General features: G+C 55.5%; 7 protein-coding genes across 7 annotated transcripts; 3 read left to right on the top strand and 4 right to left on the bottom strand.

The window, feature by feature from the left end:
- Nucleotides 1–2,728: 2,728 nt before the first annotated feature.
- CGCA056_v012010 (NAD-dependent protein deacetylase hst2-1) lies at nt 2,729–4,329 on the bottom strand (the record flags this gene model as incomplete). The annotated part of the gene is made up of 2 exons (XM_037327254.1): nt 2,729–4,098; nt 4,176–4,329. 2 exons carry the CDS (start codon nt 4,327–4,329, stop codon nt 2,729–2,731), a joined length of 1,524 nt encoding a protein of 507 aa, XP_037174444.1.
- A 1,605-nt stretch (nt 4,330–5,934) lies between these two features.
- Nucleotides 5,935–7,649, bottom strand: ustT-1 (Efflux pump ustT; the record flags this gene model as incomplete). Its single annotated transcript, XM_037327253.1, has 5 exons — nt 5,935–6,423; nt 6,478–6,910; nt 6,961–7,093; nt 7,147–7,260; nt 7,319–7,649. The coding sequence occupies 5 exons, from the start codon at nt 7,647–7,649 to the stop codon at nt 5,935–5,937; spliced, it is 1,500 nt and encodes a 499-aa protein (XP_037173866.1).
- A 2,125-nt stretch (nt 7,650–9,774) lies between these two features.
- Nucleotides 9,775–10,532, top strand: YSA1 (ADP-ribose pyrophosphatase; the record flags this gene model as incomplete). Its single annotated transcript, XM_037327252.1, has 3 exons — nt 9,775–9,813; nt 9,902–10,235; nt 10,294–10,532. The coding sequence occupies 3 exons, from the start codon at nt 9,775–9,777 to the stop codon at nt 10,530–10,532; spliced, it is 612 nt and encodes a 203-aa protein (XP_037173865.1).
- A 74-nt stretch (nt 10,533–10,606) lies between these two features.
- CGCA056_v012007 (Nudix hydrolase 14) lies at nt 10,607–11,478 on the bottom strand (the record flags this gene model as incomplete). Its single annotated transcript, XM_037327251.1, has 2 exons — nt 10,607–11,332; nt 11,386–11,478. The coding sequence occupies 2 exons, from the start codon at nt 11,476–11,478 to the stop codon at nt 10,607–10,609; spliced, it is 819 nt and encodes a 272-aa protein (XP_037174419.1).
- Nucleotides 11,479–12,354: 876 nt separating this feature from the next.
- cysA (Serine O-succinyltransferase) lies at nt 12,355–13,899 on the bottom strand (the record flags this gene model as incomplete). The annotated part of the gene is made up of 1 exon (XM_037327250.1): nt 12,355–13,899. One exon carries the CDS (start codon nt 13,897–13,899, stop codon nt 12,355–12,357), a length of 1,545 nt encoding a protein of 514 aa, XP_037173901.1.
- Nucleotides 13,900–16,366: 2,467 nt separating this feature from the next.
- Nucleotides 16,367–17,489, top strand: CGCA056_v012005 (uncharacterized protein; the record flags this gene model as incomplete). Its single annotated transcript, XM_037327249.1, has 2 exons — nt 16,367–16,988; nt 17,044–17,489. The coding sequence occupies 2 exons, from the start codon at nt 16,367–16,369 to the stop codon at nt 17,487–17,489; spliced, it is 1,068 nt and encodes a 355-aa protein (XP_037173900.1).
- Nucleotides 17,490–19,195: 1,706 nt separating this feature from the next.
- On the top strand, nt 19,196–20,365 carry CGCA056_v012004 (uncharacterized protein; the record flags this gene model as incomplete). The annotated part of the gene is made up of 1 exon (XM_037327248.1): nt 19,196–20,365. One exon carries the CDS (start codon nt 19,196–19,198, stop codon nt 20,363–20,365), a length of 1,170 nt encoding a protein of 389 aa, XP_037173870.1.
- Nucleotides 20,366–21,764: the final 1,399 nt, after the last annotated feature.

The following is a 21,764-nucleotide window of genomic DNA, read 5'->3' as shown; positions in this document are numbered from 1 at the left end:
TCGCTGTCGGGGGCATCGTCAGAGAGAGCTTCGGGCATGCTCTCAGAATCCGCAGGGGCAGCGAATCGGGATGGTAGTCGCCACGCCTCCCCCCAAGCGAGATGGGCTGCGCGAAACAGCACGACGGTCTGATGGTCCACGATTTCGTCGCTCTCCAAGTAGCATTTGGCTTCCGTTCCCTGTTCATAGAAGGTTGTTGAAGTTCGTATCATCTTCACGATGAACGACGCGTAAGAGCATCCGAGCTCATCTTTCCCCCTTAAGATGCCAATCGTACTGATTGAGCCAAGCCTCGCCGGGGACAACAACGCCAGAGAGGCCATGGTACTGGGTGGTAACGCAGCCAGGACCTACGTGCCATCCTTCGGCACACTCTTCTGAGGGTCAACGTCATACTTGATGTGATCATGTACCCATCCTAGATCGGGCGGCAGCAGGCGCAGCAATCAAATCATCCGTCACGGTTGTAGCTTTCTCCAAATCGGCCTTCCATGCGAGGCGCAGTCACCAGTCCGTGGAGTGGTGCAAAAGCTTCCAAGGCGCAGATTTATGGCTGAGCCGTGATCAACCGACGTCATCGCCGGTGTTCTCTTGAACGAGTTGGGAGTCTGCTCCCTTGTCGTAAATTTCCACGGATCTGACAGAGCCGAGGGCGAAAGCCAACACAATATTGCTTTGCGAGCTTTTCGGTGCCGGCTACGCTCAACGTCACTGAGGTACGGGCCCGGGGCTGATCGACAGGAACACCACCTTCTTGTGGCAGTCGGACTGATCAAGCAGTCTCAACTCAGTTGCTTCGTTGAACAGGAGGTCGAGGGGCATGAGTGAGTAGACTGACCGGTGACGAACGAGATACGCATAGGTTCGCACGACGAGCGCGTGAAGCAGCGAGTGAGTGGGACGAAAGTGAGGGATGACGGTGGCAAGTTGCTCGGAGGCTCGCGCATGAGGTAGGCGAGCTTCTACATGGGAGCCGAGGGCGTGTGACATCAGTTGACTTCTCGCGCGCCAGGCTGCTACGCGAGAAAAATAGGACGGCGATTTGGGAGCAGGGGCTTGCTGTATGAGCGAGACGAAAGGTAGAAATACTCTTCCCCTTGCAGCTTTCCTCGATGGACTCGGCTGGGCTGGATGCTAAAGCCAGCGAAACATGAGTCATGCGACTTGCGTCTCTCTCCGCCTTTGCGACTCCTGCTTGATCCTAGCGTTCCATGCGACTGGCGAAGGAACACCCTTCCCTAGCCATCTTCTCGCTACCTACTGGAGCTCCACATCACCGAGGTATGGGCCCGGGGCTGCAGGAACGCAACCACGCGTCATCATCGCGCGTTGGGGCTGGTCGGGGAGTCAAAGCTGAATGCGATGGCCTGGCCCTGGAAGTCCGACGACATGCACGACCAGGATACCGATGACGTTGGATGTCGCGCGTAGTCTTCTGCGCGTCGATAGTGAGTCATATGGGACGCAATAGTTCGACCTCTGTCTCGCAGCTGGGTGAGCGAGTCGAAAGGGCGAAACATTGTTTGCGCCGTAGCTGCGTTCGCCAGACTCAACGGGGTACGGGGCAGAAGCTAGAACACCGCCGCGGTATGACTCTGTGACTTCACAACAGAGGCATGGGCCCGGGGTTGTAAGAAAGAAAACATGCGCCATGGCATTGGAACCTGCCAGGTTGAGCCATCAGTCGCAACTGAAATGCTTCAGCAAGGCCTGGGAGTTCCAGGGGGTGAGCAGGAAGAGCAGTAATGGCTCTGTATGCCGCATCTGCGGGTTGACAGTCAGGCATGTGCGACACGACCATGAGCGGATCCATCCATGCGCTCGTTTGAGATCGAGCCGCCGCGAGGTGAACACCAGGATGTGGTGTCGACCTTGTCGTAGACTCGGTTGAGCTGACGGAGGGAGCCAGTGCAATACTGCTCAGCAAGTTCACACTGTCGGCACCAGCGCAAGCTCCCAGCGGGAAGGGGCCCGGGACTGTAAGGGGGCAAACACCCGCCATGGCATTGTTGTTGGTATCGTTGAGCGAGTCTCACCTCAATTGTTCCCGCATCGTCAATCGCGGGGCTGAGGCGACTCCTCAGATACCAGCCCCAGAGCAACCCGCCATTGCCCGCACATGTTTTCAATGGCCCTTAATCTCGCCACCATAGCCTTCTGAGTTGAGCCCGGCGTGGGTTAAAAAGGCGTAGAAGACCTTCACACTCTGGCTGCCGCTCCCCGGGCTGCAGATGGAAGTCCCGAGAGAGTCAAAGGCAGAGCACTTCTGTCTCGCGATGCCCGGCGCAGTCTTCTGCGCGTCGACGATGAGGCACATCTGTCACAATCGTGTTTACGGCCTCATCCGACCGAAGCTGGCTGAAAGAGCTGGAAACCGTCGCCCTGGCAAGGACGGCAAGTGGCCGACGAAGTCGACGAAGCCGGGGGAAGAAGCCAGAGCACTACTACAACAGGTACGTCCTGCGGCTCGACATCACAGGGCCTTGGGCCCGGGGTTGGAAAGATACGTAAATGAGCTGACATCAAACGTCATGTGGGTAATACAGACACAAGATGCACATCCGAATGGACGGAGTAATGTAAAGATGATATCAAGGCATGTTGGGTATAGGTATAGTGACAAGGACTGACTACTGCCATCAAAGTATGTATGTGGATGTGTGTGTACTTTTGCGCAAATGGATTGCTAGGATCAAAAAAGGTTGGAGTGGTGGAATTGGTAAAGAGGTCATAGCTTGGCATCATCCGGCGTCTTCTTCTCTTCCGCCTCTAAAGCCTTTGGCGGCGCCGCCTCCGCCGTCTTGTCTGTTGTTGTGGGGACGTCCTGCGTCTCCTTGGAAGATGTGGAAGGGGTGTCAGCGGGTGTGGACTCCGACGTGGTGGCCGGCTCTGAAGCTGTCGTGGGCTCGTAGCGCGCTGGGCCGGAGGTGAGTGCCTCATCCGCGGCGGTGTCCTTCTTGGCGGCAACGGGCGCATTAGGGTCAAAGACGACAGCGACCTCGTCGAGGGGTGTCGCGGCGCCCTGCGCGGCAAGCTGGATCTTCTTCTTGGCCTCGGCGCGGAAGTCGGTGGCCTCCTGCGGGGCACCCTCGGAGCCGGAGACGGTGTGCCCCTCGCGGCCGCGGTCGTCCTTGATGTCGGTGCCGACCTCCGCCTCGAGCGCCTTGGTGACACGCGACACAGTGCCCTTGGGGATGCTCTGCTGCGCATCCTCCGTGTCGCTGCCACCGTCCTGCCGCAAGGAAGCGCCAACGACCTCGGGCTCCTCCTTATCATCATCGAGCTTGAGCGCGGAGCCGACGTTCTCGGTGACCTTGCGGATCTCCTCCTCGAGGTCCTCGTCACCGTCGGCAGCAGCAGAAGCAAGCTGCCTCTCGGCCTCCTTCTCGCCCACAATGCCGCGCCACATGTCCTCGAGCTCATCGCGCCAGCCAAGCAGAGAAGCAAGCTTGCGCACGCCAGCATCGCACGTGCCCAGCTCAACGACATCATCCGCACGGCGACCCATCTGGCCCACGCGCTCCCTGTTGAGCAACAGCCTCGGCACACCCGACCGCGACGCCTCAGCAAGTCCGGCGAAGGGGTAGACAGACAGGCTGGTGCCCATGACGACGATGAGGTCGGCCATGGCGGGGAGGTGTGTGTTGTTACGGAAGGCCTCGGGGAGGGCCTCGCCGAAGAAGACGATGTCGGGCTTGACGAGGCCGTCGCAGGTACCACAGCGGGGCACGATCTCGGCCTGGACGTGCTGGAGCATCTTGTCGTCGGGGAAGGGGGTGGCGCACTCGATGCAGCGCTGGGTGGCAAAGGAGCCGTGGGCCTCGATGATCTTGTCGTCCGGGACGCCGGCGCGGCGCTCGAGGCAGTCGATGTTCTGGGTGAAGTTCATCTGCAGGAGGCCCTTCTTGGCGAGGAGGGCGATGAAGACGTGCGAGACGGTCGGGAAGAACTTGCCCGGGTAGAGCTCCTTGGCGAGGTAGTAGAAGGGTTCGGGGTGCTTGCGGAAGTAGCTGATGTCGAAGACGGCTTCGGCGTAGGGAAGGTTGAGGCGGGCGAGGTTGGCGTAGAGGCCGGTGCCGGGGGATCTGAAGTCGGGGACTGGAGGGGTGGCATGTTAGCCGTGGTCTAGAAAGCGAAAGTGTGTTGGCGCAAGGAGAGTCGTGGGAGAGACATACTGCCTGCAGCGGTTGAGATGCCCGCGCCGGTCATGACGGCGATGCGCTTCACCTCGCCGGACTTTATGTAGTCGGCAATGGCGCCCAGAGACCTCGACTGGAGGGTCTTGGGGTGGACGCTGTCGTCCAGCATGGTGGATTCTTCATTGCCCATCTTGTTGCGCGGCCGGTGGGAGTTGGGCCGGCCCTTGGGGTGTTTGTCGCGGCGTCGGCGGCCTATGGTGGGCGATGATGGCGGGGTGGTAGTGGGGGGAAGAAAAGAAGACCAAAAAAGTCTGCAGGCGTGGGGGCTGGTCGCAGTATGAAATGATGTTGGTATAGATGATCAGCGGTGACTGGGAAGTGTTATCGCCGGCTTTTAGGATCGTGGGAGGGTGTTGGTGCCTGGGAGGATGAGAGGCAACAGATGTATGTCGATGTTGATGATGGTAAGAAGCGGTTCGGGGCGGTGGTGGCTGCCTCGTCGGCCGGATGGCTCATCGCTCAAAAAAGTCCGATGGCTCGTTTCGGTGTTACATCATGCGGGAACCCCACCCCCGCCATCCTGGAGCTCTTATCGCACGGTGGGTGACCCTTATCGCTAGCTACGCGGACGGACCAACGGGCGTGAGCGGGAATAAGCAAGCGAGTTGGGGGCGATGTGAAGGATGGATGACCTAAGGAAAGGGGTCAGTGAGTGTTCATCATGGAGGGGGAGAGAGGGTCTGACCAACACCTCCTGTCTTTAGGGCAAGGGCAGAAGAAGATGCCCAATAGCAAGGAATCGGGGATGAAAGGCAAAGAGGGTGACGAGAGACGGGGAAGTTGAGCCACACGTCTATGGACGATGCGGCCGATGAGCTGAGGAAAGGGGTCAACGAGGGCCTACCACGGAATGCGAACGAGAGAGGAACTGACCAGTGACTGCTATCAACACCTTCGGGAGGGCGGGGAGAGATTGGAATGATCGAATCTAGCGTTCGTAGATGAACGTCGATGCGAGAGCGAGGGGCAGAGAGATAAGGAGAAACTCGGTCGATATGCTGAGGAAAGGAGTCAGCAATTGCTAGCCACGGGGTACGGGCAAGAGATGAACTGACCGAATGCTGTCATCAGCAACGCGTTGCAAAGAACGAAGAAGGGGATCAAATGGCCACTCCAGAACGAAACAGGAGTGAGAGGAAGAATCTCTCTTTCCTAGCCGTCTTGCGAATTGGTTGATGGGCTGGGGAAAGAAGTTAGCAAGTTTTCATCACAGAGGACGAAGAGAGAAACTGACCACATACGGCCATCAGCAGCTTGTTTAACGGAGAAAGGAGAGGAGGAGAAGAGTAGGCAGATGATCAACAACTAAATGGCCGCACATGGCGCACGAAGAGAGAAAGATGAGAGAAGGAGAAAGTCAGGGACAACTGCCTGATGGGGGTTTTACACAAATGAGGCAGATGGCTCTCTCCTCCAGTCATCTTCTGGCTTGTCAGGAGCTGGTAACAACCGCCTCATCGCGGGCATTTGCATTCATTAAGAATACGAAGACAATCTGATTTCTCATGCTCCGTGTGTTGGACGCATTTGCGCTTCACGGGATGACTCCATCAATCAAGCACACAGAAACAAGAGCATCATGGGCTGTCACCCTCACCGACGGATAGCCATCTGAGACCAAACAGCCAGCACCCGCACCATCTCCACATATCACAAAACAAAACATCTAGATTCTGCATCTGTAGTCTAATTACCGGGCCACGCCATGCACCAAACCAAACCCAAACCAAACCTCTCAAAGCAGTTTATCCCCCGGCAAATGGTACCCAAACACCAGCACCGTCCCGCACACAGCCATCACCGTCGCCGCCATATACGGCAACCCGACCCACGCCCCTCCAATCCTCGTCCCCGCGCGCAGCAGCGCGGAAATCACCGGCGCTGACACCAGCGTGCTCAGCTGCTCGACCCAGCCGATAGCCGTATTCAAGGTCCCGATGGTGTGCGGCTCGACGACGGCGTTGAGCACCGCGCGGCAGATGTTGGTGTACGTCGCGCCCATGCTGAAGATGACGAGCGCCGCGATGAGGAACCACGGCTTGTACGCGACCGCGACCATGAAGCAGCCCAGGCTGAGGAAGATGCCCGTCATGCGCACGAGCCAGAGGTCGCGGATGAGCGGGTGCAGCGCCGTGCGCTTGGTGATGTACCAGCTGAGAAAGGGTAGCACGGCGAGGAGCATGGTCATGTTTGTGATTGTAGAGACGGTGCCGAGCAGGGTTGCCTGTGTGTTGCCGTCAGCGTCTGGGATGCATTTCGGAGGGGGTGGGTTGCCTACCTTTGCCCAGGACCATCCGAACAGGTTGTGCACGTACTGCGACGTGATTTCCACCTTGATGTACTTGATAATCACCGTGAGGTTGAAGCCCAGCACCAGTGGGAGGATTCTCTTGGACTTGATGAGGAAGTTGTAGACGTGGTTCATGTCGTTCTTCATCGAGTAGACAATCTGCTCCCGCAGCGTGCGCTTGGCGCTCTCGGCGCCGTCCGCCTCCGCGCGGTGGAGCGTTTGCTCGACCTCCACATCGGCAGCCCGCCGGAACTCGGACGTCTCCGGGATGAAGGGCGGCAGGCAGGCGCCAAACGTGAGCAGGGCCTGGCCGAGACAAAGCGGGAGCCAGGGGGACTTGGTGAGCAAGGCGGCGCTGATTGGGGCGACGACGAGCTCGCCTGTCAGGGCTATCGTGCCGACCTTGTAGTACACGGATGTCCTGGCGGGGCGTCAGATGGCTGGAAATCAAGACGCGTTTGTGGTACTTACAAGTTGGAGATTGGGACAACGTCAGAAATCATGGTCCACACCATGGCCTGGACGATGGCAGCGCCACCACCGATGAACTGGAAGACTGCGCCGAACCAGACCGTCCAGAGAGGCAGCACGTTGGGCCACAGCACTGTCTCGCTTTAGCAAACGAAGCAAACGATACGTCTCGGGTAGTGCACTCACGCGGCTGCAGCATCCACATAAACTCCAGGCACAGACCAAACATGGCCAACGTCAAGACAGGGCGACGGCCGTACTTATCCGCAATGATGCCGTACGGGATGGACGTAATGAGCGCTGGACCACGTCAGAGGCCGTCTTCTTCACACAAGCAGCATAGCACAGGACAACTCACGCGGGATACAATCAAACGAATTCAACCAGCCCTTCACCATGGCCAGCTCGCCCGCCACCTCGGGCCCCTTGCACACATCGTCCGCCGCGTCCGTCGCGATGTGGCCGGGGAAGCGCTTCTCGCAGATGATCTGCTCCATAATCTGGTACGTCGGCGGGACCTGCAGCAGCGCGCCGACCTCGACAATCACGATGAAAATCATGGAAATCGCAATGACCTTGAACTGGTATGCACGGCTGGGCGCGACCGTCGCGGGGAGGTCGTGCGCCAGCAGCGGCGTCTCCTCCTCTGGCCGGCGCTCCACGTCGCGATCGAGGGTTTTGTTCGTCATGTTTGCGCCTGTTTCTGTAGTTTTCTGCTCGCAAAGGCGAAGTGGGCCAAAAACAAGCAGCTCAAATGCTGAAAAGCCAGCCCAGCGGAGGGAAACCAACACCCAAAACTATTAAACCAAACGAAGCCGGAATAATTAGAGGAGCAGGATGGATAGTCGGATATGGTGGTGAGACTCTTACTAAAGCAGTAATGCAAACCGCTTGTCGCCAAAAGTTCCAACACAGGCTAGGACTGCACCACGTATGTGAGAGGGAGTAAGAGAAACGGCACAGCAGCAGGCGTGGCGATTCCTGCGTCCCAGAGAGGAAGCTCATTAAAATAAGGGACCCAACCAACAGCACCAGAGCCGTTTGCGATTGTCGCATGCGCTGCGGATGCAGCAGATACAGACCCCGGCCGTTAGGGGTCCAACAGGATGTCAAGACCATTTCGCGGCCGGCACACCCCTGCCGCGAGGGAAAGGCTCCTCCCCTGTGGCCGGGCAGCCAGCGGTTGCGAGTCAGCCCAGCATCTCCGATGTGCTGTTGCCGCTGCTCTTGCGAAATCTGTGAGGGCCGCGCGCAATCGCGAGTGCTGCTGATAGCGGATTCCGATGTCGTCGTTGGCCTGCTGGCGGGAGAAGTAGCGGTGCTCCCTGCATCTCTCAACCGCAGCGATGGGCCGTCGCAGTTTTGGGTCGGAGTTGTCAGCGAGAGAGAGCAAAAAAGTCCCGGGCAGCTGGGACGCGCCAATCGACCGCATCGCAGGTTGCTTCGCCCCAATCAACGGCCAACGCCGTGGCACAGGAGCACACCCGCCGCAACCAAGGCTCCTCGTCATCGCCCGTCGTACAACCGACTTAGATGCATCGCCAGCAGGTCGCGAACCCGACGACAAACATCCAAGATGACCAACTTTTTTCTCGTTTCTTCTGCCTCTCGTGACTCGGCGCGTCGCACCATCTCCTCTTCGTTCTTGCACCTCGGAACTCTCTGTTCCTGCAGAAGCCTGAAGGCTACTTCTGGAAGGCTCCGGCTGAAGGCTGTGGGTGTGCTGCCGGGCTGTCATGTCCATGCCGCCTGAAGGTCAAGTTCGTCCCATCGTCCCAACTATCAGACGTACGGAGGAGGGCCAGCAGCGATCGGCAGCGTGGTGTGATCTGCCACTGACAGTACTGTACGGCGCAGCCTGTGCCCTCTCTCACAGCACCCAGCATGACTGTTGCCCGTCTCTTTTTGCCGGCGGGCAGCCGAGCCTGCCAGGGATCCCTTCCACCTCGTCAGCCTTGAGACGAAAAAGCCCCAAAGCTTAAACCCGACTGACGCGGCAGCGGTGCAATCTAATGCGATGTCGTAAATAACACAACCCACCCAGAATAATCTCGGACCGAGCTGCTTCAAGCCTATGTATGCGCGGGTGGGGATTTCGAGTGATTGCACATACAGATCCTCGGAGAAATAGCGACGTCGTTGATAATGGTCACTGACTCGATTGCCGAGCGGTGTGTGTTGTCGTCGTGGGGTTCTGGCGTCGATCCCCTCCGATGAGGGCCGTATAGCCGGTGGAATCTCGAGATCCTTGGCAGGTGGGAGTTGGCGGTATCAGGTCGCCGGCGGGTCTGGCGGAGGTTGGATGAGGGAGGGGTTCAGTGCCGTCGGCAAGCTGCCTGCCACACATTGACAGTCCGCCGTCTATCCGTCACGATCCAACTTGCATTTTCACAGACTTTGTCGCCAGATGTCGTTGAACGGCACAGATTTCTCAAAGTAGAAAATCTACTAAGAAAGGGAAGTCAACTCATCATACATCAGACTGCAAGATGCCCCTAAGTAAAGAAAGGACATAGTCTGCAGACGTTACTTTCTGCCAACGTCCGCGATAAGAAGCATAAAGTGAAAAATCATATTCAGACCTTCCCTTCTGAGGGCATCCCCCAAAGTCTCCTTCCCTCCCAGTCCCAATGAGCTGGTGTCGGCACTAAGAATGGCTGACTCAGCCTGTTGACCGCGGGGTCGTCCCCGCCAATTCCAGCATCAGTGAAGCGAAGCCAAGCTACCCCGCCAAAGCTCCGTCTCCGACTCGGTACCTACTCACGTCACCCTCCAACACCGCGACACACGATACAGAACCCGATATCGCCCAGCATGTCCGGCAAAGCCAAAGTGACCGCCACAGGGCCTCTGGTACGTCCCATATCCCTCGGACAATTGTTCCCATGCTCTCCCGCATCTGCCCTTCCACAAGTAGCTAACCAAACTCCCAAACCGACAGCCCGACGCAGAAGCCCGCTGGATCAAGCTCTCCAAGATCAACTACACCGACCAGAACGGCACCCCGCGCACCTGGGAGTCCGCCGAGCGCCGCACCCGCCCCAAGTCCGGCGACATCGACGGCGTCGGCATCGTCGCCATCCTCGAGAAGCCCTCCGGCCCCGAGATCATCCTGCAGAAGCAGTACCGCCCGCCGATCGACCAAATCTGCATCGAGGTGCCCGCGGGGCTTGTCGACGAGGGCGAGACGGCCGAGCAGGCGGCTGTGAGAGAGCTGAAGGAGGAGACAGGGTATGTTGGTGTCGCGTCTGAGACGACGCCCATCATGTTCAACGGTATGCTACTTTTTATTGTCTATCTTTTGCTGGTTGATGCTGATTACGAATGCTCAAGACCCTGGCTTCTGCAACACGAATCTCCGCATGATCCACGTCACGATCGACACCTCCCTCCCCGAGAACCAGAACCCTGTGCCGCAGCTGGAGGAGAGCGAGTTCATCGAGGTCTTCACCGTGCCCCTGACCGACTTCTGGTCTGAGTGCGTCCGCCTGGAGAAGGAAGGCTATGCTATCGACGCCCGCGTGGGTACCATCGCAGAGGGCATCGAGCTAGCCAAGAAATTCAAGCTATAAACGCCCTCTCTTTCTTTCGCTGTCTCTAATACTTCTTGTGATGTCGTGACCTTGGACCCATGAACCAAATCTCCTCACACCTTGCCTTCCCTCCGCAGTCCCTCCCACAGCGCCACTGCAGCAAGACACTTCGCATCCCTCCCCCCCTCCCTCCAAAGCTCCCCCATCGGCACAATCTTCAACGTAATCTTCTCCCCCTCCTCCCTCAACCCCGTCAACTTCCCGCTCCACTCCTTCAGCTGCCCCCTCGACACCCGCCTCTCATGACTATAAATCGTAATAAACTCATCACACCCGCCCGCCGACGGGAACATCGCCTCCGCAAGCCCCTCCTCCTCCCCCTCCGTCGCCCTCCCCGCGCCCGCCAGCTCGCTCAAACAAGTCAACTCGTCCTCGTGGATCTCAATCCCGCACTCCTCCTTCAACTCCTTCGCCGCCGCGCCCGCGAAGCTGCCGCTGTCGTCGACCATGCCCGCCGGCAGCTCCACGAACGACAGACTCCCTGCCGGCACGCGCGGCTGCACCGTCAGCACGGCGTAGCGCTCGTCCAGGGCGTCGTCGGGGACGAGCAAGAGCAGCATCGCGACGCTCGGCCCGCGCAGGAAGACGCTTGCGGGGAGGGTCTCGCCGGCGGCGTTGGAGACGTCGGCGGTGAGCTTGAGGAAGCCGATGCGCGAGGAGCCGAAGACGTCATAGGTTTGGACGGTGATGCTGCGCAGGGCGTAGGGGTCCGCGTGGAAGGGGTGGGAGGCGGTTTTGGATTGGAGGGTGAGGGAGGTTGTGAGGCGGGAGAGCCAGTTCTGCGGTGTGTTAGAATGTGCTGTTGGTAGACGGATTGGGAAGATGAACTCACGTTGAAAGGGCGGAAGGAGAGGAGCTGGGACTCGGAGAGGCCTTCCGGCAGCTTCACTTGGATGCCGTGATCTTTGAGCGTGATTGTCGACATTGTTCTAATCACGCGGGAGTTAACTTGGTTGACGTGGTGAGGAAATGTGGCTGATCTCGGAATATTCCTGGAGGAAGGAATGAGGTTATGTGGAAAGCGTTTTAAAGCAGGCGCGAACGTGCTCATACTGCCTCGCAATTGACCTTATTGAGTTGCACAGGTGTTGTCGAATGTAAGTGTAAGTAAATGAAAGGCTGACGTCAGAGTTCAAGTGTTGGTTTAGTGGGGTCTTTCTGCTGATGGCGTTGCGCCAGAGAAAGGAAGGTACGATAAAAATGTAAAAAGTGCAGTATGACAGTTCCCGGGGGTAGATATCATAAAACAGATTGATATGTGTGTGTATTGCGATTCGTAGAACTTTTCGTTCATCAATTGTGCTTTTCCTGCCTGCCTTATGCTGTTTATGCTATGCAAATGCGAACCGCCCTCACCCCTTCCTCCAACTCCCTTTCTACACTCGCGATGCTGATGTAACAAAAGGAAAAGAATCCTTTCCCACACACCGCAACCACCCGTAATCGGCTTCAAACCTATTCCCACAGGTAATTTGAACCTCGTAGATCACTTCGGTAAAAAGCAAAATTGCAAAAAAGACAAAAAAGTTCGGAATTGAACTGGGCGTCCCCAGTTCAATTCCTATGAAAAACAGCCGGACTGTTTTTGCGCCGAGGGTACGTGTTCGGCCACCCACGCCCGTCGTGGACTGCGTGCTAGTCTCTGGGGTTGCGGATGAGAGTGATTCACTGCTAGATAAAGCCTTCTGCGGGTCGGATGGGATGAAAGGGTCGACGGGTGGCCAGAGAGGTGCGGATGACTTCAAGGTGCGCGCGAAGCTGGTTCCATTGTCGCCAGAGGCAAGGACCCACCAACTCACACTCAGCCCAGGAAGTTCTTCAGATTTCCGCCAATGTTCTTGAGGTCCAAGAGGAATGTGTCATGGCCGAAGAAGCTCATCTCCTCGCTCAGCTCGATGTGTGCCACGTTTCGGTTACCCGCCAGCTTAAGGGCCTGCGCGACCTCCCTCTGCTGCCACGCTGGGAAGAGGATGTCGCTGGCGACGCCGATGACGAGGGCTGGGGTGTCTCTAAGAGGGGAGAGACCAACGATCAGGTCCTCAGGAGGCCTCGACGACACCTCGGCGGGCTGATCTGATGCACCGGCGTTCGACTCCGGTTGCTCCTCGTAAGGCTTCTCGGGAAGGGTCAGACTGCAAGCAGCATCGTTCCTTGTAGGCTCAACACCAGACTGCAGCAGCTTCTCACGCTCCGCCCTCCTTGCGCTTGCAGCCACCTGGTTCTCCCGTCCGAGGTCGAAAAGGTCCATGGCCTTGCTGACGTAGAGAAGACTGTTGGGGTCATAGGTGAGACAGAACTTCTCCCCAGCATGATCCAGATACGTCTCGATCAAGAAGTCCGGGCACAGTGCCGGGGGCTTGCTGGGATCCGCCCTCCTCCTTCCAAAGCGCTGCTCCCACTCAGGTCCGGAGCGATATGTAACCGTCGCGATCTCTCGCGCCAGCTTCATACCAGCGTGCGGCGGCACCCTGCCGTAGTAGAATCCTCTGTTCCAGTTCGGGTCCATCATCAACACCTGTCGCTGCGTGTGGCGCATCGCGATACTGTACGGGTGACTCCTCGCGCAACCGCTAATGGATACAATCCTGCCCACGCGGTTGGGGAACAGTGTACCGGCAGCAAGCGACTGCATTCCACCCATACTAGAGCCAACGCTTGCATACAGCTTCTCCACGCCAAGGCCATCCAGCAACCTGAACTGCGCGCGCACCATGTCCTCCATTGTCAAGATCGGGAACCGTGTCGCATATCTCTGGCCGTCCGCGGGATCGATACTACTGGGTCCTGTCGAACCGTAACATCCTCCGATTACATTTGTGCAGATTACGTGGTATTTATCCGTATCAAGCGCAAGCCCTGGGCCGATGAACTTCTCCCACCACCCAGGCTTCGGGTTGCTCTCCGTAGAATGCGCATGCGACGACGCAGACAGGCCGGTGTGGAGGAGGATTACGTTCGACTTGTCCGCATTCATTTTACCCCAGGACTCGTACGCGATATCGAACTCGGGCAGGACGCCGCCCCAGTCGAGGAGGAGGGGCTCTTCGCAGTGGTACGTCTCCGTTGCGCCGGCCGTGTACGAGGGCTCGTTGCTCGACTCGAACTTCGCTTCTAGTGTCGCGGACCGGTTCTCGAGGGCGTCGAGGCACGGGAATGCCATCGCCGGGTTCGAGGCATCGCCGGGGCTGTTGGACGCTTTGCGCGCCGGCTTGGAGTGGAATGCGCGCGTGGGTTGTTGGGTGCTGAGAGCTGCGGCAGAGCTCCGTATTGCGGCGGGGGTGCTGGTGCGGGGAATTGGGGCGCGAGCCTGGCGAAGGGCCGCTGAGGCGAGTCTTTGGCACTTCATGGCGACAATTGTGACGGAATTGAAGCTATGGAGGGGCACCAGAAGGAATCATGGGCCCTTGGCAAAGATATAGCGGCCGTTCTTGGTGTTTCCCGCGGCCGGGTTTGTAAGCTGGAGTTGCTTAGAGCTCCATTGTCGGCGGCGACGATGGTGCAATCTCACGTGACGATAAGCGATAAGTGAGGCGATGGATGGTCGTTTCATGACATCAGTCGCAACATTCCTCGTTCACTTAACCATTTGCCGCTGTTATAAACTGAAAGAACCCCTAGTAGGACTTGTAAGCCCAACGATAAGGAAACTAAGTCTAGCATCTAAATCTTCACCTAACAGCGTTTCGCCTCCGAAGAGCTTTCCCCTGATGATGGTGCCCTGGACAAGATTCTTTGGAATCAGGGCGTACAACCCAGACGAAGTTTTATTGGCCGCGCTCATTGTTAGGCAGCAACATTGCCAGTTTTTCCCTTCGTTTTTTTTCGTGCCTCCTGACCTTCCTTCCATGTCGAGCAGCTATCCGACGGCTCACAATCCGAACTTTTCAGTGACATTTTGAAACAATAACACACGAGCCCTTCGTCATCATTACCATAAACCACTGTCGACACGCGCTGCCGACTTATCATGTCGATCCATGATCGCCGTATGCGAGCCGTCGAAAGGTTGACATTAGCTGGGCGACGGATCTGAAGTCGGATACCCACTCTCTCCCGATCGGAGGAAAACACAATAAGCGGCGTGTATTCACACAGGCCTGATGCTTTCCTTCGAGCGGAATAGCCATCAGGGGACTTGGACCCAGTCGAGAAACATACACGTTGGCGGATTATCTAAAAATCGTGCCAAAGGCGGTACTGCCCTGCTCCCGTCCAACAACGCCATGGCACCCGGCCGGGCGAACCACTCCATTCGCTCTATTTCATGCGAATTCTGCGGCACTACGAGAAGTGATACTAAAGATTTGCTACGGCATATACGAGCGGCCCATATCAACAGTAATTACTCGTGTACGTGTCGTAAGTCATACAAACGTAACGACAATTACATTCGGCATCTAAGGGAATGTAAAGTTAAGCATGACAAAGGTCCTTTCTTCTGCATCTGCGGCAAGAAACACAGCATTTCTGACGAGCACCTGGCACATATCCAAAACTGCAGAATATGGCAACCAGGCCGTTCGTCGTTGCGAAGAATAGTGAACACCAAACAGCCAAACATTTCCAGCCATTCTCAATCATCGGTTCCTTCGTCTCGTAGCCCGACATACCCGCAGATTTCCTTCTTACCCCTGACACACCCTGTACCCTGCTCCAAAATTCCCGGCACCATCTCAAAAGACAACACAGCCGGCGAGTCTGAAAGATCAGCCCGCTTGTTCAGTCAGTTCAGTCAAGCACGACGGCAGGAGCCACATGGGGCTGAGCAACGCGACGGTTCCTGACGAGCGTCCTACGGCTCCTTCAATCTGTCCCAGATCCCAGGCCCCTCTCCTGCCCTCAGATTCCTCAAAGAACAGACCATTCGCCATGAACAGTCCGGAAGATATGGCTGATTTTGATCCGCTGTCATTTGTAGACCGCTTACTGGGTCAAGGACAGCGACCTCCACCTCGACTTTGACAGTTTCCTCCATGAAAAAACAACCAGGCTTTCGATTTTAACTTCGGCCCCTTTGGAGTTGACATAAATTAAGTGGAGATTTCTTTTAGACCTGCGGAAGACAGGAGACATTTAATCCGAGAACCAGTGCCATTATTTTCCTCAATGGATGGCTTAAGAGGTGGTAGTTTCATCAGGAGCGGTAGGCCATGATATCTGCAGGAGATAAAGGCGCATATCTAAGATGCGTGCTATGACCTAACAACTATGAAGAAGAGAAGAGGTTTACAACCGCCTCCGACGGCTGAATGGCAGCGCCGGACGATGACGTCGTCTGTGAAGTCCAATTCGCAGGCTGGTCTGGGGATATTGGCGATGTACGCGCAACAAGAGCTCGAGAGACGTGGCTGGGGGCGTGCATTTGAAGAGAGTACTGAGTACTAGCTAAGGTAGTTAGCAGAAACATTAGCATTACTGTGTCAATCTCAAGGTCCAGGTCAGAATGTCATTCACCATGTGAAGTCGCAGCATGTGCTTGTCGCAGGTTCTGGACCACAGCTTCCCCGCTGTGAATCCCCACGCCGCACTGACGTCAATTTAACCTTCCCGTTTAGCTAGTGGCACCAGTGCTCTAGCGGCCTCCCATCGACCCTGAATGTGGCCAGCACAGTGATGAACTGACGTCGCCTCCGTCACACGCAACCGACGCGTACGCTACTCTCCACACCGTTGCCTACATTCACTACCCCCCCATCCGCTCCTCAAAAGAAACTTTACTGACATACATACCTATGCCGAACTTCTTTTCGACTTTACAACAATACGCCAGACCTCTCGCGACAGTTGCAGCAGGTGCGTTTCTCGCTAGAGCCATGGCGTTTCCCGACAACAACGGCCCCGAGGGCCAATCATCAACCCAACAAATTCCGGGCGAATACAAACCCACCTTGGCCGATGTGCTCGTTGTTAGAGTCATGCTGGAGAAGGCCGCCAAGTTTCCGCCCGAGCTGCTCGATCTCATCTTCGACCAAGCCGAGTACTGGCCGCACTCCGAGGCCTCCATGGCATGGCAAGTCAACGTGCCCCGCGGCGGCGCCGGCATCGTCGGCGGAGACCCCAATGGCGAGAACAAGCTCCTTATTAGATGTCCCCCGATTGGATTCACCGACTACCGCAAGGTCGGGGAGGCATTCAAGACGGCCCCGCTCCCGCCCAAAGATGTTGACGGCTCGGCGGTGGAAGGGCCCCTGCAGAACTTGACTCTCATGGAGCCGAAGTCGAGTCCGACACTGCCTACGCGCGAAGCCCCGAGGGAATACTTTGAGGGGTCCATGACGCAGCCGCCCGCGCTGACCAACCCGGTTCGAAAGATTTTGGTCAAGTTGCGGAGCAAGGACCAAGGTTGGGGTGGCAGCCACGAAGATAAGGGCACGTACAGGGGATCGTGGACTTGGTTTGAGGCGGGATTGGAGAAGTTCGACGAGGAGTGCAAGTGTAGGTTATTCCTGTTGCTCAAAAAGATGACAGCACACTGACATTTTGGATACAGGCGACGGTTCTTGCAAAAGATCATCACCGAGCCCACCCCCCGAACCCGAGGCGTCGGAGAGCAGCAATACACCCGGTGGTGGAGCTTCAAACTTCTGCACCTGCGGTCTCCAATCCGTGTATCCCCCCGTTGTTTCCACTTCTTCAATGACGGCTTACCACCACCACATGCACGCCCTGGATAACCTCAAGATCCAGGCCAATAAGACAGCGCATAGGGAGTTTGTGGACCATGAGGTGATCTGGTCATGGACGGACGATATCCACCCAGATTCGCCCGAGGGCGACCGTCTGGCGGAAATTGGTCGTGGAAAGGGTACAGGCACGGGCAACTTTGTCCGCAGCTTGAAGCTGGGCGATGTTGTCACCGTTTGGGGCAAGGCTCGGTTTGGCGGTTGGCGCAATAATGTCGAGAGCGTCAAGGTGGAGATTTACTGGGCGATTTGAAGCTTTTGGCTTTGCTTGAACGGTTCCTTTCCCTAAAACACTCAATTGGTATTTATTAGGTCGGACGGCGTTTTGGTCACGAGAAGAATGAGACATGATAGTACGCTCGCAACAATACGTCATGCCATCCGGTGCACACTATCTCTACACAGCATGCGACCCCTGGGCATGTTGCTTATTCCAGAATATCAAGCGCCTGTCGGGTATCGAGACGCCATGCAAAATTGGGCACGCTTTGCTTCTTCAGTGCTGTGCGCCAATGGTGCAGTGTGAGATCACGTGTGCTCATTGGTTCGAAGGCTGTGCCGCATACCACAGCTGACATGACCTAAGCCACAAGACGGTTTGCACAAGGCTAAGTGAAGCCTCCAGCAGTTCTATCTCCTCACCTGTGCCTTCCATCGACTGTACGTTTTGGTCAATGTTCAAAGTCTCAGGGCTCTGCCGCTTTCGGATGACTACTTCACAACGCGCCGCCCTAATAGACGAAGTTTGCTGGCAACTATCTGTCTGTCGAGGCGCAACGACGTACCAAGCACCAACAGAAACGAATGACCGGGGCATAATTACCCTGGAAAGTGAGGGTGAAGATTACTTGCGACAGCTACAAACCCTGCGTGGTAGGCTTTCGCTTATTTTCGTTTCCTAGTCGCACCAGTCTGACTTTTGTGCAGGCACTTTGCTATCTAACGATGACCGCCATATGGCCTTCCTCTTAACCCATGAAGTTGATTTACTGTGGAAAGTTTTAATATTTTGCAAACCGGGATTCCGCTTCATAGACCCTGTCTATGTTAAGGAAAGACTGACTGCCTTTATCGATGTCGTCGAAAGGCGGGATTCACTTCTGGGTCGTCATCTCAATCACCATCTGTGGGCCCACCCACAGATCGTGGCCTGGTTGAAATCCTCTTTGCCACAGGTGGCTGTTGTCGATGTTGAAATGAGCACGCGCACGCGAGGTTTTGCTCTTGAGCTCATAGAACATTTGGGTGCATCCCATCCAGTTCTTTACCTCCTGGACGGCCTACCACCTTCGACCGCGCCAAACTCAGGTCACTCCAAGCTAGATGTACGCGAGGCTTTCGAGCAGCTTACAGCGCAATGCCTTCGGCACATGAAGCTGCAGGATCTAGCGGGATTTGCTCACGAAAGCCTTCAATCATTTAAAAACACTGGGAGCATAGAAGATTGCATTTCCCTATTCCACCTGGTGTGTGCGAAGATGCGCAAAATATCCGTCGTACTTGACCGCAGCACATTTTCGCATCGCTGGGAGGACGGTATAGAGTATTGGCAGGAGAAGATTCAAACCGTTGCTTCGGAAATCTTCAGGGGGCCAACAGCCGTACTGCTTAAAGTAGTAGTGATCGGACCACGAAACTTCCCTCAAGAAGTCTTAGCCATGGAGTCTATGGGTCGGTGGGAACCTCCATCTTGGGATGGTGTTGAGAACTACATTCCGCCGATGCTTTCGCGTTTCCTCGCTTCTTCTCCGAATGTGGCAGACAGGCTAGCATCCACTCCACCTTCGCGTCCAGCCCCCGAATCGGCGACAGTAAACCCTTCTGAGGAGAAGTCGTTGGTACTAGGCAACTGGGCTTTGGATCCTAGGTATGTACTGACATTTAGTATTGATATTTGAGAAACACCACTAATATTCTTGAAGTAGTAGTCACGACCGTACACGTAGCGCTGATCAGCAGATGTGTTACTCTGACGACGTCCCCACCGGAACGTTGGAAAGAGACCATTGTACTGATTGGGCAACCTCGCAAAACGTCGCAGTCAAAGTAGACGGTCCATGTCCATTACCATTGGCACCTTGGATTCCGAGGACTTTATCAGAAGTTCCAAAAGGCTCACGCCACTACACAGGTGTCAACGAAAGCCGGCACGAAATCAAGATTGCAATCATATGCGCCTTGACTCTAGAAGCAGATGCGATCCACGCCCTATTTGATGAGCACTGGCATGGTACAATCTCAACTCAGATGAGATCACCCGGAGATACTAATTCCTACTCGTTTGGTGTCATTTGTGGGTACCCTGTCGTGCTTGTACATATGCCCGGTATGGGTAAAAGCAATGCTTCAAGCGTCGCAACCAACTGCCGAAACAGTTTCCCCAATGTCAAACTCGCCTTAGTTGTCGGTGTTTGCGGGGCTGTCCCGTTTTATGGCGATAGGAAAGAGATTATCCTCGGTGACGTTATCATCAGCGAGGGCTTGGTTCCCTACGACTTCGGCAGAAGGTACACTGACAAGCTCATTCGGAGGGAAGTACTGGCGAAGCCGCCTCCAGAGATAAGAGGTCTACTCAACAAAATGAAGGGATGGATGGGTCGACCACGTCTGAAAGCAAGAATGTTAGCGCATTTAAAGACCCTCCAAGAAATTTTTGGGGCAGGCGCAACGTATTTGGGCACAGATGAAGACTTTCTGTTTGAAGCAACTTACGTTCACAAGCACAACAAACCTGGGACATGCAATATATGTGCCCTTCCGGATGGCGTTTGCTCGAATGCTAGACCTTCGACATGCGGTAGTCTTGGCTGTGATCAAGAGCGGCTCATCCATCGAAAACGACATGAGGCTAATGAGTTTGGCCCAACTGCCTTCGTTCCTGAGGTTCATTTTGGTCAGATCGGTTGTGGCGATCAGGTCATGAAGTCAGGAGAGCATCGGGACTGCATTGCAAAGGATGAGGATGTAATTGCCTTTGAGATGGAGGGAGCAGGCGTTTGGGACAAGTTTCCGTGCATTGTGATTAAAGGGGTGTGTGATTACTCGGACAGCCACAAGAACAAGAGCTGGCAGGTGTATGCAGCCTGTACAGCAGCTTCTTGTGCAAAGGGCCTTTTGCAAGAATGGTAAATACAATGTAAGGGCACTCGATCTACTGCAGACGCCGTATATAGATTAGCTCTTCCTGGGCCTATTTGACGTGAAGCCTTTAGACAGGCCACGGAGAGCTTGAGATATTAACCTCTATCGTTCCTTAGGGTTCGCTGATTTCATAGACTCCGCAAAACCGTTCTTTGCCAAGTGTTGCTTCTCCTAGAACAGATAGGTTAGCTTTCGAACAGCACTAACTTATCCGACATACCTTTGCCATGGGCATGGAGCTAATGCCGTACTTTGTGCCGTCAGGTTCGTAGGCTTTAGGATGCCGTGAGTGCTTTCGAGCACGACGCTCTTCTGAACGGCTGCTTCCACCATTCCCACGTCTTGCATCAGCTTCCTTAGCAGTCATATCCCGCCCCTTCTTGCCTCGATCTGTCATCATGTCGGAATACTCTTCGGCCATGATTTCTCTCCCAGTGCCCAATCTCCCAGCAACTGCAGAGTATAATGACTTCACTGAGTCTGATGAATTTTCCGTACCGTATGCACTCCTGTAGGTGCTCATTGGTGCTGCAGGGACTGAGGCATTGGTCTTATTTCGTCCGCTAACTATCTTTGATCGACGACAATTTGTTGTTCGATGAAACTGAGCTAGCAGGGCAGCCTGTCGAGAGCGCTCGCCTCGTGTATGATCGCGTGAGATGGTTGCAGAAGTGACGGTGGGGAAGGTTGCAGTGAGTCCTGGTTTTGACTTGATCCAGAATTTTGACCCCTGTGTCATACCATCTCCAGAGGCTTCAATACCAGCGCGCCTCTCTAGATCTTCTAAGCGTCATTTGAGCTTTTTCCCTGTTCAAATCCGTTAAAGAAAGCCAACGGATAGGACGTATATCATCAGTGAGCCCATCTCGTGTCACGTACTGTAGTTGCGCTGAGCAATCCGATTCTGAATCCTTCGGCGCTCTGGAAGATCGTCCATGAGCATCCAGTCAGCGGCATCATCATGCGGATGCATAGTGCTTTGGGTAGAGCCTATGGCTGTGATCACCAACAACAACAATAGGTGTTCAACAAATGTGAGTCGCGTTCGGGATGGTCAACGATTTTAGACGTGGGGTATGAGGCCTTTAAACCGGCTGCTTGTCAGGCTACGAAGGCTTAGAAAATTCTATTGGTCCGACAATAGACCAATACAAGAGGTCCATAAGATGCAGCATGTGCGCATGACCTCGCTTATTCATTATGAAGTAGTGCGTCAATCACAGATTACATAGCGCCCTTGCTAAAGAATTCGATGCGAAATGTCATAACAACAGCAAAGTGCAGGCGTTGTTGTCAACAATGAGAAATTAAAGATTAAGTAAGTTTCTAATACATCTTCAATATCAGGACAATTACGTAAACCCTGTCTCGACAGCGGAAAAGTCTT

This window comes from Colletotrichum aenigma (genome assembly GCF_013390185.1).
Source record: "Colletotrichum aenigma strain Cg56 chromosome Unknown KSG_Cg56_contig08, whole genome shotgun sequence".
Classification (NCBI taxonomy): domain Eukaryota; kingdom Fungi; phylum Ascomycota; class Sordariomycetes; order Glomerellales; family Glomerellaceae; genus Colletotrichum; species Colletotrichum aenigma.
Note: the sequence above shows the minus strand (reverse complement) of the source record. Positions and strands in the feature narration are given on the sequence as shown.